Source organism: Mastigoproctus giganteus, chromosome 4 (assembly GCF_048544385.1).
Source record: "Mastigoproctus giganteus isolate SK-2022 chromosome 4, ASM4854438v1, whole genome shotgun sequence".
NCBI lineage: Eukaryota > Metazoa > Arthropoda > Arachnida > Uropygi > Thelyphonidae > Mastigoproctus > Mastigoproctus giganteus.
In genome coordinates, this window is record NC_143578.1 from 80,059,695 (window position 1) to 80,073,569 (window position 13,875).

The 13,875-nt window shown below is 38.8% G+C and overlaps 1 protein-coding gene across 2 annotated transcripts in view; it reads left to right on the plus strand.

The window, feature by feature from the left end:
* The window catches only part of LOC150086861 (urocanate hydratase-like), a 379,529-nt gene extending 367,574 nt beyond the window's left edge, over positions 1–11,955 (plus strand). For both annotated transcript variants that reach the window (XM_090371633.1, XM_090371634.1), the window contains exon 22: positions 11,780–11,955. In XM_090371633.1, coding sequence (XP_090227759.1) covers positions 11,780–11,923 — 144 coding nt within the window. In that variant the 3' untranslated portion in view covers positions 11,924–11,955. The remainder of the gene's footprint in view (positions 1–11,779) is intronic.
* The last annotated feature ends 1,920 nt before the right edge of the window (positions 11,956–13,875 follow it).

A 13,875-nucleotide genomic window follows, 5' to 3' on the forward strand; every position in this document is an offset into this window, starting at 1 on the left:
TTTAAACAAAATTGTTTCCTTCTTTACACCTTAATCACACTATTAACAACATATGATATTTGGCAATGAATACTAAATTATAACACATCTTAATATGTATTACATATATGACATGACCAAAAATGGTAACATTCATCATTCTTCTGGTATATATATATATCAGTCCAGGATCGTCACACATTACCAAGCAAAAGGTAAACGAGATATAAAGTCAATCATTTTTCGCTTCTCCTCTTCATATTTTCACGGTGTCCTTCCATGTGTTCATATTTCACATACTATATAGTTTGTCCAAGCAAAACACTAACAGTTTTGTTGGTCCACTTAGCTGGGCTGTTCGTAGTATCTTTTTCTGTTCTCTTTCGAATTATTTGGATTCATAATCTACTTCATTTGGCACAAACATATCGTCCTCCAATTTATTTTTCCAAGGCTTGATTCATTATTCGTGTAATATAAAAGAAAACAAGTATTAGTATATGCTCTTTTCAATGTACATATACAGTAAACCCCCGCTATTCGCGGGGGTTACGTTCCTGAGAAATGTCGCGAATACCGAAAATGTGAATACTGAGTTATGGCTCCCATAGTAATAAAGGGGTTCCGTTCCAAAGTATGAAATATATAAGAAAAACTAGTCTTAAAATTTTGTCTATGTATTATATGTACCTTCATAATATGACTATGTACATAGACAGTACATAGTGAAATGCAAGCATAAGGCATCGAAATGAAAATAAGAAACAATTTAATATTAAATGTAATATTTATTAGAAATTTCAAACAAATCTTTCAAACCAGCGCCTTTGCTAGCTAAAAAACTTATCCCGCCAGTGCTATCACCAGTTTCGCTAAAGTGTTGATAAAGGAGTTTTGCCTTTTCACGAATGATGAGTGAACTTGACGGAATTTTATTTTGAGATCGGTCTTCTATCCACAGATTTAAAGCTTTTTCCATTTTTTTCTAATTTAACATCACGAGTTACAGAGCAAATTTTTGAGGAAATTAGCGCGTTTTCACGGACACTACGTCGGATTTTTTCTTCCGATTTTTTGATCGATCGTACCGTTGACTCATTGATTTTATAATGTTTTGCCACTGAAGAGACACTTTCACCATTAGAAATTTTATCTAATAACTCAATTTGATTCGCTAATGTCATCACCTTCTTTGATATTTTCACATTTCCCTTGTTATTCGTAGCCATATTTTTGTACGGGTAAAAAAGAACTTGTCCACAATAAAGGCACTTTCTTCCGTTAACACGCTCGAAAAAGTCTTTTACACTGCAAAACGGTAGATTTATCACTTTTGTAAGCATATCAATTTATAAATTGATAAATTTATTCAATTTATAAGCATATAAATTAAAAGCAAACGACGAAACCTTCCATGACAAGCGCATAACACATACTGAACAAGGATTAGCGAGAAGCATCCACGATTTTGTCACCCCTCTCCCCCCACCCACTGAGTGCTGTTTTGACCAGGAAACATAATTTTAGCCACGCCCATGTTTTTTAGGGTGGAAAATATTCAAGGTGCTTTAAAATTCACATTTTTTAAAGTTTCATTTTATTTTAAATCAGCGATTGCGAAACCGCGAATACAGATACCGCGAATAGCGGGGATTTACTGTATAAGTAATTTATCATAAGGGTAAAATGGAACTAATGACAAGTAATACTGAACAAGTAATAATCAAACTATCTTTCAAAAGATTAATACAGTGAGACCCCCGTATCCACGGGGATACATTCCAAGACCTGCAGTGGATGGCTGAAATTCCAGATATAAGTGAACACCTGCTGACCCCATATATAAAGTGATTTTCTTGTACATACATATGTATAATAAAGTTTAATTGATAAGTTAAACACACAGTAAGGCATTAAATATGGTAATAATAAAATACAGCAGACTCTTGATTTACCAGGACACTTCAACACTCAATTAAAAAAAAAAAAAAAAAAAAAAAAAAATCAACCAGAAATCATAAAATTCGAGTAATAACTAGAATAGGTATAAAGAGATATTGGCTAAGGTAAAGAAAGCCCATGCGAGAAACATGCAAAAGTTTGATGAAATTTACTGGTAAAAGTACTTTGCCGTAACGGCATTTGTATTGTTGCTCGCTTGGTAAATAGACTGTGGGTGTTATTGGTCTGGAGTAGAAGTTGAATCCCATGGGAGCGTGAAACCCTCCCGAAGTGGGGGGAGTCTTACCTTTTTTCTTTAGAATCACTAATTGAATTAACTAACTGAATCACGAAGAGAGTCCTATTGGAAGTTCTGAGGTTGTTAAAAATGTTTGTAACGTAGTTTCACCGTGCTTCTCGTGTGGGCTTCTTTACCTTTGCCTTTTTTTTTTTCTTAATAAACAATTTATCCACTAGTCCACCAGTGATTCTAAAGAAAAAAGGTCAGGTTACCCCCTCCACTTTGGGAGGGTTTGTCTCCCATGGGATTCAATTTCTACTCCTCACCGATAACACTAACTGTATGTTTACTGAGTGAGCAACAATACAAATGCTGTTAGGCAAAGTACTTTTACCGGTAAATTTATCAAATTTTTTTGCATGCTTCTTGTGTGGGCTTTCTTTACCTTCGCCCAGATATTTTGCAAGTCGTAAATAAGTGACAAGAACCAGACCAGTGTTATAAGTCGTAATTGGGAGAGTCCTTGCAACCCCTGCTGTCTTCACACCTACCGCTAAAAACAAAAATATATATATATACCATATGTTTAGATTGATTGATTTAGTGCATCACGTCAATTGTTGTGTTCCATCACACCGAAAAAAATTACAAATTTTGTTTTGTTATTTATGTCAGGGATGTCGGATTTTTTTTTTTTTTTATAGTAACTTTTTTTTTTTTTTTGTTTAAAAATCAGGAAAATGATGTGCAAACGCAAGAGTTGTGCTTTCAAATTAAACAAAAACTTGAAATTATTCAAAAGTTTGAAAATGGTGCATCTGTTAAATCTCTAAAGAACCATTATAATTTTGGTGACCAAACAATATGTGACATTGTAAAAAATAAAAGGAAGCATTGTATTAAGTTTTTTTCCGTGGTTAACCGCTGGTAACTGAATCAGCGGATACGGGGGGGGCCCAACTGTATATTTCTATAACTACTTCACAATCACAAATATTTTATTTTAACAAAGGTTTCTTAAACTTTGGTATTATTAATAAGAGTATTTCTAAACTGTCTAAAGTCCTAAAGATTCCAATTCACTTGCATGTTCCTCCTTTTCCTGGAACGATGAATTCTTCCTTCCATAGTTTTTTCACATGACCAAAGTTGAAGTATACACATCACATCTGATGAAAAACATCTGCTTCCAGAATTGCTAACATTGAAGAACTGCATAAGATAAAGCTTGGAGCACTAATCTGTCATGAAACTCCTGATGTAGTCGCACACTTGAAGTTCACTTTCTTGAAGTAAGCACCACTTCTGTGGTGGACTAGTGGATACCAATGTCTGAGATTCTGTCAGAAAAAGTACATGGGGTTTGGCAGACTGCAAGTGGAAATGGACATCACTGAAATTAGAACTGAAACCATGTATATTTGTGAAATGAAATAGGAAATATTTGGGGGGGGGGAGGTTTAGATCTTTTCGCACATAAGTTTGCTCTATTAGTTTGACAATTCATGGTGTATTCAACAGTAAGAAAAAGTGGGGGGGGGGGGGTACATGCTGTATGAAGTGATGCAATTTTTGGAAAAGGCATACACGTATAATATACCCAAGTCATTCACATAACATGGCCTCGACAATACCCCCCCCGCACATATATTAGCATTAGCATTAGTAGAGGCATATGATGCAAGAAAGCAAGCTTATTCAGCATCAGCCAAAAAAAAAAAAAAAAAAACACACACCACTCCCATTTCACCCCTCCGTTCGTTCGAAATACCTGTCCAGTTGAGCTTTAAATTTGTTTAGGCTATCAACTTCAACAACAAGTGATGGAAGTCGGTTCCACCAACCAACCACCCGCTGGCCAAAGGCAAATTTCCGCACATCTATCCGACATCCGTCCTTCCTCAATTTGAATTTATGCCCTCTCAGGTGATTATTCTGAGCAAGATGAAGGATCCATTGGCATTGAGCATGCTCAAACCATTCAAAGCCTTATACACCTCTATCAGATCACCTCGCCGGTGCCTAGTCTCCAGACTCTAATTTGCAAAACTTAAGCCTTTCTTCGTAAGAGCAACCCTTTGTTCCATTCACTAATCTTGTTGCCCTTCTCTGTACCCGTTCCAGCAGCTCTACATCCTTCTTGAAATGAGGCCTCCAGACCTGTATACAGTACTCAAGATGTGGCCTAACCATTGCCTTATACAAGGGAATAATCACCTCCTTATCCCTGCTAGAAAAATTCCTGTATATCATTGACAAGACACCATAAGCTACTCTTGCAGCTCGTCTGCACTGCTCAGAGAACTTCATATCTGCCTGCACAATTACCCCCAGGTCCTTTTCATTCTCCACCACTGTCAGTGTAGTACCGCAGAGTTGATACGTTGCTCTGGGGTTACTGTTTCCCATATGTAGTACTTTACATTTGTCAATGTTAAACTTCATTTGCCACCTCTCAGCCCATCTGTTCAACCTTTCCAGATCCTGTTGCAGCAGCATAGCGTCAGTAGTGTCCTTAACAACCCTGCCAACCTTTGTATCATCTGCAAACTTGGACATTAAACTTGATATCCCATCATCAATATCATTCATAAACACCGAAAACAACAACGGACCCAACACTGAACCCTGAGGAACTCCACTAATAACATTAGTCCACGTTGAGCAGTGTCCATTGATTACCACTCTCTGTCTTCTGCCACTCAACCATCCCCTTATCCATAGCAGCAATTTGCCTCCAATGCCACACTGCTCCAATTTGTGCAGCAGTCTTCCATGTGCAACAGTATCAAAAGCCTTTCTAAGATCCAAATATATAATATCAAAGTTATTCCCTGCATCCAGTTCCTTTGTGACTACATCATAGACTATGATGTAGTCACAAATTATACACTAGCTGATCCAGAAGCCTCCTAGAGAGTTACCAATAAGTTCGGTCCGGTGTACTAACTAACTGCCGGCCTGTGAACACTGTTTTCGAAATGTAAGGAAGTTTGGATCTCACCATGGTATTCATCATAACCTCAAAAGACATCAATTATACTACATGATGGAAGAGATGGAGGGGGGGGGGATTGACAGAACTTAGCTCTGGAGACTAAACACAGGTTCCACCACTTCAAGCCGCCAATAAGCAAAGTGGTGGTATTGCACTAGTTGAAGAGTCATCTGCCACCTAGTATGACCTGGTAACACAGAGGGGCAACATTCCTCCATGTGGTGTGGGCACCACATCTCTATCCCTGCTTACGTTGGTTCACGTCTGGATATCACCCACAATGCGTTTGTGGATGGGAGTTATATCCGCGATTACTAACAGTCCCACCATGGGAAGGTGCAAGCAGAGGATTTGGCTGTCACAGACCATCCAGACTGTGCCAAAATTGGGTTCACTTGAATTGAGTGTCACTCAAATATCAGTTCCATCAGCATTTTAGATTCCCAGGTAGCAAAGCACAGCTTGTCTGGCATAACAGAGAGAATATCTGTGACAGCCTCACAGACCAAATATCTTTTACAAAAATAATACAGTTCATTACCTTTTTTTTTTTTTCATAAGATTTGGTTTTTTTGTTGCAAAAGAAAGGCTCCATAATCAAGTCCCATAAGAGGAAAGATCACCTTGCATTACTCAAAGGTGTCCATTTTCCCTGATGATGTTAAAAGAGTCAATTTCATTGTAACTATCAATTGATATGCTATTACACCTTGATTATTACCTTTATTGTAGCATCATGTTTCAGAACTTCTGTTAGGTCCCTTGATCACATATACTACTTTTGATAATCAGAAAAGTCCAGGAAAGAAAAGGAAGGCAGATGATGTTATAAGAGAGCAACTAACCCCTGATCAGTCAATTGCTAACAACCACCCCTCCCTCTAAAGATTCTCTTGTAAAAAAAAGTTCCTTACTGAGATAAGGCCAGAATCTGGAACATGTTAGGATCACAGGTAAGATTTTAAAATAAATCAGAGTGTGGCTGCAGGGCAGGAAGCAGAGAGTTGTGATTAATGATTTTGAGCGTTGTGATTAATTCTTCAAATTGGTTTAACATCAAAAGTGGGATCCCATCAGGATTGGCTCTTGAACTACTCCTTTTCTGATTTTCATAAACATCAATGAGGAGATAGAGGGCACAATGTCAGTCAAGACTGAGAGAGTTGTTAACGTTCAGTGCTCATTCAAGATTACTTTGAATAGATTTCAAGGATAGTGAAAAAAGTGGAGGCTATATTTTAATGCAGCAAAATGCAAGGTCTTACACTTAAGGAATAGCAATCCCAAAATAACTTATACACTTGGTGGTGTTGAATTAAAAACAGTATAGGAAAAAAGATATGGGATTATGATATGGGCAGATATGAAGTTCTCTGAGTAGTGTACACAGGCAGCTAGGGAAGTCATAATCCACTATATAAGGCAACTGTAAGACCACACTTGAAATACTGTCCAAGTACAGAGACCAACTAAAAAAAAAAGACAGCTTCTTGAAAGGATTTAAGTTTACCCTTTTCCAGATCTCATCATGCAGCTAACCCACATGGTGAGACCTACAAATGTACAACTGTATAAGGAGAGACTTCAATTATGTGGGTTGCAGAACTTGACAACTAGGCACCTTAGAGGGACCCTGATTGAAGTTTATAAGGATTTGAGGTGTAGTAAAATGAATGTAGGCAAAATTTTCACTGTTATAAAGGGTTCCAGAACTAGGGGCCATGAATTCAAATTACAGGGGAAAGGATTTAAGCTGGATTGCAGGAAGTTTTCTTTTAGCCAACAAGATGTTGATTACTGGAACAAGTTACCTCTGCAGACAGTTGAGGCTGACAGCTTGGAAAAATTCAAAAGTCAACTGGATAGTTACCTGTGTGAGGAGGGAACCACATAATTAGTCTATTTTCTTATCTCAGATCTCAAACAGTATTTTTATTCTTTTAGTATTTTTTGTTGGTGCAGCAAAAACCTGTGGCTTCTTTGCACTGTATGTCTAATACTAATCTCATCTAGTGAACTTTCCTAAATTCAGTTATTCCTTGTTCCTTTATTTTTCTTTTTGAGTATCCTCCTGTTACCTGTAGGTAACTCTTTTTGATGAGCTTAGAAATTTATGAAGGGGAGAGAGAGGGTAAGTAATATTTATTTGTCTCTGCTCAAAATGTTTTGAGTATGAGTTATTGGTTTCAACCAAGATTTTATCTGAGTCTTGGGGCTACAGCTATGTTCTGTAATTCTTTTTGAATTCAGTTCAGAAAGAACTGCAGAACATATGTTTATCACCAGCTTGTTCAATTTTGGAATGGATAACAGGGTAGGTTTGAGGCATAAAATCGAGCATTTTTTTCTGGTTTGCCTTTTTTTGTGGTCCAGTGTAGTGTCTCTCTCTTATGGTGTGGGAAGCATCTGGCAGTCCAGCCTAATTATTGATGCAACTGGGCACGTCTTACTGATTATTTTCCCAAAAGTGTAACAGGCCCGATGTAGCCAAGTGTGCAGTAGCATGCACTCTTTGAGTGGACTAGGTTCAAGTTTGTAACTGCTAAATACGATTAACGTTTGTATTGATAATTTGTTGTAAACTCCACTGACCTGGTGGTCATGCTGGAGTACAAACAAGAACTCTACATTTGAATGTCTTTTTCTCCTTGGTAACAATCCTCACCACATGGAGGCAATGATGGCAACACAAAATGTCCCAGAAAAAGAAAAGGGTTAGAGAAAGGGACTTTTCGTTCTATGTTATTGAATGTGCATTTAGTCTACTAGGGTTAGAAGTAATAAGTTTTCAGACATGAAACTTGACATATATATGGTAAGCAAGCTAGATAAACATTTGGAAAGGTCATTAAAATGTTAAGGGCTCTTTCAGTCTCTCTCTTTCTCTCTACACATATATAGGATAGAGAGAGAGAGAGAGAGAGAGAGAGAGAGAGAGAGAGAGAGATATTCCCCAGATTATTTACTAAGATAGAAATGGAATTCTGAAGGATATTAAGTATGGTTTTGTGAAGGGAAAATCATGTTTAACTAATCTGGTTAGCTATTTTGACAGGGTCACTCAAGAGCTGGACTTAGGGAATAATTTTGACATTGTTTATTTTGATTTCAGCAAAGCATTTGATTCAGTCTCACATGAGCGGTTACTTTTTATAAGCTGGAAAGGTTGGAATCACAGGGAAAATCCTTAGATGGATAGCTGGATGGCTTCAGGGCAGGAGGCAGAGAGTTGTGATAAATGGTTATTCCTCAGATTGGGTTGATGTAAGAAGTGGGGTACCCCAAGCACCAGTATTAGGACCACTGTTGTTTTTGATTTTCATAAATTACATCGATGAAGGGATAGAGGACATGATGTCTAAATTTGCAGATGATGTAAAGATTAGTAGAGTAGTTAATGATCATTGCCAAGCAAAGCTTCTTCAGAATGACCTAGATAGACTTCAGGAATGGTCAGAAAAATGGCAGCTATGCTTTAATCCAGCAAAGTGTAAGGTATTGCACCTGGGGAACAGTAACCCCAAAATAACTTATACACTTAGCGTAGTCGAACTAAAGCCGGTAGTGGAGGAAAGGGACTTTCTATTATGATATGGTCAGACAAAGTTCTCCAAGCATTGTAGACTGGCATTTGCAAGGAAGGCCCATGGTGTCCCCTCGATGATTTATCAAACAATTGCAAGTAGAGATAAGGATGTCATAATCCCATTATATAAGGCTATTGTTAGACCACACTTGGAATACTGTGTTCCAGTATTCTATTTCAAACTACTTGAAAAATGATGAAAATGTTCTTGACAAGTCTTGTGTGTTTTTGATCTGCTGTCAACTTTGTGCTGACACCATTTTCATAGTGAGAACCTCTCTTATTATGTGATACACACTATTCAGATGAGATGCTCAAGATCCTGCCAATGTGCTAATCTGTCACTCATCACCACATCATGCAGAGTGTTGACTTCTAGAGTGATGGACATTTCAGGTCTTTCATGGTGTGAGTTATCTTTCAGGCCTGCCCTCCCTCCCTTGGTTAGGAGGAGGCATCTTCTACCAACATTGTAACCATATCCCCCATGGATTGCTTTTGGCAATAGTCCCCTTTTCCCAAATATTGGATGACTGCATAATGACTGATTTTTGTCCATCTTTCCTCATTCACATGGTTTGGTCTACTTCAGGACCTGTAATTACAAGAATACATTATTGAAACTGCATGAAACTTGTTTAAGTACAGAAATTTTTAACACTACTATTACCCTATCATACTTAGGCCATGAACTTTTCAAATGCCCCTTGTATATTGCTTGCAGTTCTAAAAACTGACCTTTCTGAAAAAATACTAAAAATTCTGTAGGTTACTTCTATGATACACTAACATTTTAAACAGTAACTTTTGTAACAAAATATAAGCATTATCAACAGATCCATAATAAGTATTTAACAAGAGCCTTTTTAAAGGATATTTTTCTTTGTGCAGTGCATGCGAAAATCAATTCTTTATGTTGTAGTACTGGATACAAGGTAAATAATATCTTTTTTTTTTTTTCTTCTTTTTTTTGTTAGTTGTTGGTGCATCAGCTTCTGTGGCCATAATGCACCTCCCAAAGTTTTTGCATTTTACTCTGATCCAAGCCCGAGGTGGGATTCGAACCCGCAACTTGGCAGAGGAGATGGCAAGAGTTGTTGTTTGTTTTGGTTTTTAGGAGCATTAGCAACTAAGGCCATATTGCTCCGGGATATGCGGTAGTCATTCCCTGACCTTTCCGCATCCTCCGTATTTGGTGGTGACGGGCTCGAACCCTGGTCTAATCAAGAAGCGTGTGCTACGCACTGCTGCTCCTTCCCACCTGGCTACGGAGGCACCTAGATAGCAAGAGACGACCAAGGGTGAAGTCACACGGAAATTTATACCCTACGTAGACAAGACGTATCCAAAGGCCCCCAAATGGTTCTACCCGGGACTGAACACCACCTTCCTCCTGACGGGCCATGGGCCCTTTAATGCAAAACTGAATGCACTCGGACCGACCAAGGACCCAACTCACACCTGTGGCAATATGGAGATGTGGCAACATATCATGCCCAAATGTGAATGCTATGAGGAACAAAGATCAGTACTTATCACCAGTATAAAGTTCGTACCAAAAGACAATGAGCATCACCTCCTGGATTCGGAAGACGAGTACAATGTGTTCAGCCGCTACGCCCAGAACATCTTTAAGAGACGGAGAACGGAAATCGCTATCAGCAACAATATTGAAACATCTGAATAGAAGAACTCCATTGAAACTAACCAAGGAGGAGACATTCAAGACTACAGCATGAACATACCGCATGATTACAACCGATCAGAAGAAATTACCAACAAAGATACCTCTCTATTCGTGACCTGGTGCAAATGGCCAGGACTGATGCGCTCAATGAATGACTACCTGAATTGACATCAAAGCAGTACTACAAACTGACCAGAGTCATCACTCCTCTTCCTGACCCCATAAGACAAACACAAGACTAGTGAGACACTGAACCAAGACTGTGACCTACCTGAAGTGACACTGAACTGAACATCCAAAAACCATGACTGTGACCGCAGTAACCCACCTGAAGTGATTCTGAACTGGAAACCAAAAACCATGACTGTGACCGCAGCTACGCTGTTGCCTCGCCTTTTGGCGATCTGGGTTGGACACCTAGTCTGACCCACTTTCTCTCCATATCCTGGTGGTGGGAGGGGACAGGACCGAGACCCCCCCCCCCGTTTACTTCTCCTGGTGAGGCATGGGCATGCCGCACTGATATCTGGGGTCGTCTTCCCTATTGGCCCCATACTTCTGTCTTTTCCCCCACTCTCTCTATACATCACAGTGTACGCCCCACACAACAAAAACTTAAATAAACTTCAAATTATAACAGCCAAATCGTGCATCAATTCCGAAATTTAACCTTGTTAGCGAACCACCCCTTAAAATCGCATTATTATTTTTTTTCTTTTTAGGCCCTAGCCACTGAAATCTCAGGAAATTAGGTGGCAGGGCCTGCCAGAGTAAATAATTATGCTGGGTGTACATGGTCTGCCTCCACAGGACTGAGTGGGGGCAACGTTAGGCCCCAGCAGGGTTCTAGCGGCTAAATGGCCAGAGGAACAACGATACACAACACAATACTTCTAAATCTCTGGCCTTAACAGTGATCTGTTACACCCACAAAGAAAACCAAACCTGGTGCCGTTTGACACGAACACACTTTAACCTTTGGGTTGCCAGGCAGGCACTTTACGCACCTGCCTAGCCAGGTCGGCATAAATAATGTCATTGCAGAAGTAATTGATTAAGGCAAATATTCTAAAATGCAATCAGAGCTAATAATTAGTAATAAATATATTGTTTATTGCTAATATACTTCATTAAAACTAAAACAAAATCGTCTCAATTAATATAGGATTAGGTGTGCTCCTTTGAAAAATTTCTGTGGACATTTCTGATAACAGATTGCTGACTATGGTCAGGAATGACTTTCTGTTCATAACTATTAATTTATGCAGCAAATCTACATAAATCAATTGTTATGAACAGAACACTTACCTATCTGAACAAAAAGATTAAAATTATTTTTTTATTTAGGTTGCTCGCAGATGCTGGTCAGGAAATATAAATGCAGCTGAAGTAACCTTGCGTGCCATGGAAGGGAATCCTAGTCTTTCAGTTACAATGCCCCATCATTTAACAGATGATGCACTGCTTGATCAGTTATCACTAGAGAGTTAATTTCAAATAGAGTTTGTCTGCTTAAATGTTGATGTCTGAAGAGTGTTATTTACTGCATGTCAAATTAATTTCACATTATAATTGAATTATTTCAAAATTTGTTGTTTCTGTTCATTATTCTTGATACACAGTTAAATTTTGAATTAATTTGTTTGTTTGTTTGAGAATTTTCTAGGCACATGGGCATCTATGGCCATAGTGTGCCATTTGAATTAAATGAATAGTAAATGCTGACTTACAGTTTCACAATTTTGGCATTCCTGGAACCACACACGAATAGAAGACAGGCAGAATCACTTAACAAGTACAGGTCAGGGTTGAAAAAAAGCCATGAATTAGGGTTGAATTTGAAAGTGTCTGCAATTCTGCCCAGACACGATAGGACAGAGTATATGATGAGAGCCTTGACGATCAATTCGGCTCTGGAAAGATTGTACAAGGCTCAAGGGGTAGAACATTTTTCAACCTGGTCTGTACTTGTTAACGGGAGAGACTGCTTCTACGGGGATGGAAAACACTTAAATAGAAAGGGTGCAAGAATATTTGCTGATGCTATCGAGGCAGTGTTAGGTGGGTTGGAAAACTGCTAGCTTGGGGGGAGGGTTACAAGGGCTAATAGATTAACAGTAGCCACTGGCAGAGGTGAAAGTGATTCTTGCATTGCTTCTATTGGAATGAGCAGCAGATTGGAAAACAAGATGCAGGATATTTCAGAGACTGCTGGGAGTCATTGCGGTACAAGTAAACACATGGGTTGTGTTAGGGTAGCTAAAAATAGGAACAGGTGCATGTATACTTGTGTGTACACCAATGTTAGGAGTTTAGTAAATAAATTTGATGAATTTGAGGTATTTCTCAAAACATCAAAGGCGGATATTGTTGGGATATCAGAGATGTGGTGTCACACAGATATAAGGAATGCAGAACTGGAATTTGGGGAGTACAATGTGTACAGACAGGATAGGAAGGGAGGAGGGGTTATGCTATTAGTTAAGAAACACAAAATCCAAGGAAGTGAAGCCAGTCGACATCGCTGGACAGTGCAGTGCAGTGTCGAGTCAGTTTGGTGTGACATAAGCATTGGGAGATCAAAATCGAGAGTTGGAGTGTGCTATAGGCCTAATGATTCTGATGAGTATAATAAGAAACTGAACAGGGAAATAGAGTGGGCCAGTAGATCAGAGAGTCTTATAATGGTGGATTTTAATTTCCCAGGTATTGACTGGAATTTGTGGGTTGGTCACTCACACACTAGAAAGGTTTTTGTGGATTTATTGGATGATTGTTTTCTACATCAGCATGTTCGGGAGGCAATTAGAGAGAATAATACTCCTGATCTGATTAGTATTAAGTATTAGTATTATTATTAGCCATATGGTGCAAGGAAGCCTGAGGCTTATGCTACACCAGCCAAAAAAAAAAAAAATCTGAATTACCCCAAGAGATAGTCAGAAGTAGAAGGGAATCACCAAGAAAGGGAAGAATGATGATATCCAGATCAGGACCCTGGGCGTGCCAAGCCCATACTCACCAGATGTGAGCTTCATGCATTAAGAATCTGCAGATAAAGGAACCACTAGGTGGCAGTGATCACAGTGTGCTGAAGTGGGTTTTACTCAAAGAGGTAACTACCATCAGGGGCAAAGGGAAGGGTTTTTGCTTTCGTAAATGCGACTACGATGGTCTGAGGTATTTAAATTCTATACAGTGGGACCAACTGCTGATGTTACCAACAGCAAATTCAAAATGGGAAGCATTCAAAGAACTTATCTTGGAAGCTACTAGGCTTTACATACCAACTAAGAAATATTGTTCAAGGTTTAGGTCTTGAAACAAAGGAGATTAGGCAGGCGAAGGCAGATTATGAGAAATCCTTGGCAAAGGATTATGTAAACTCTAGAACAGGCCTGGGCAAACTTTTGGGCTGAAGGGCCACAATAGGAATTCAAAAA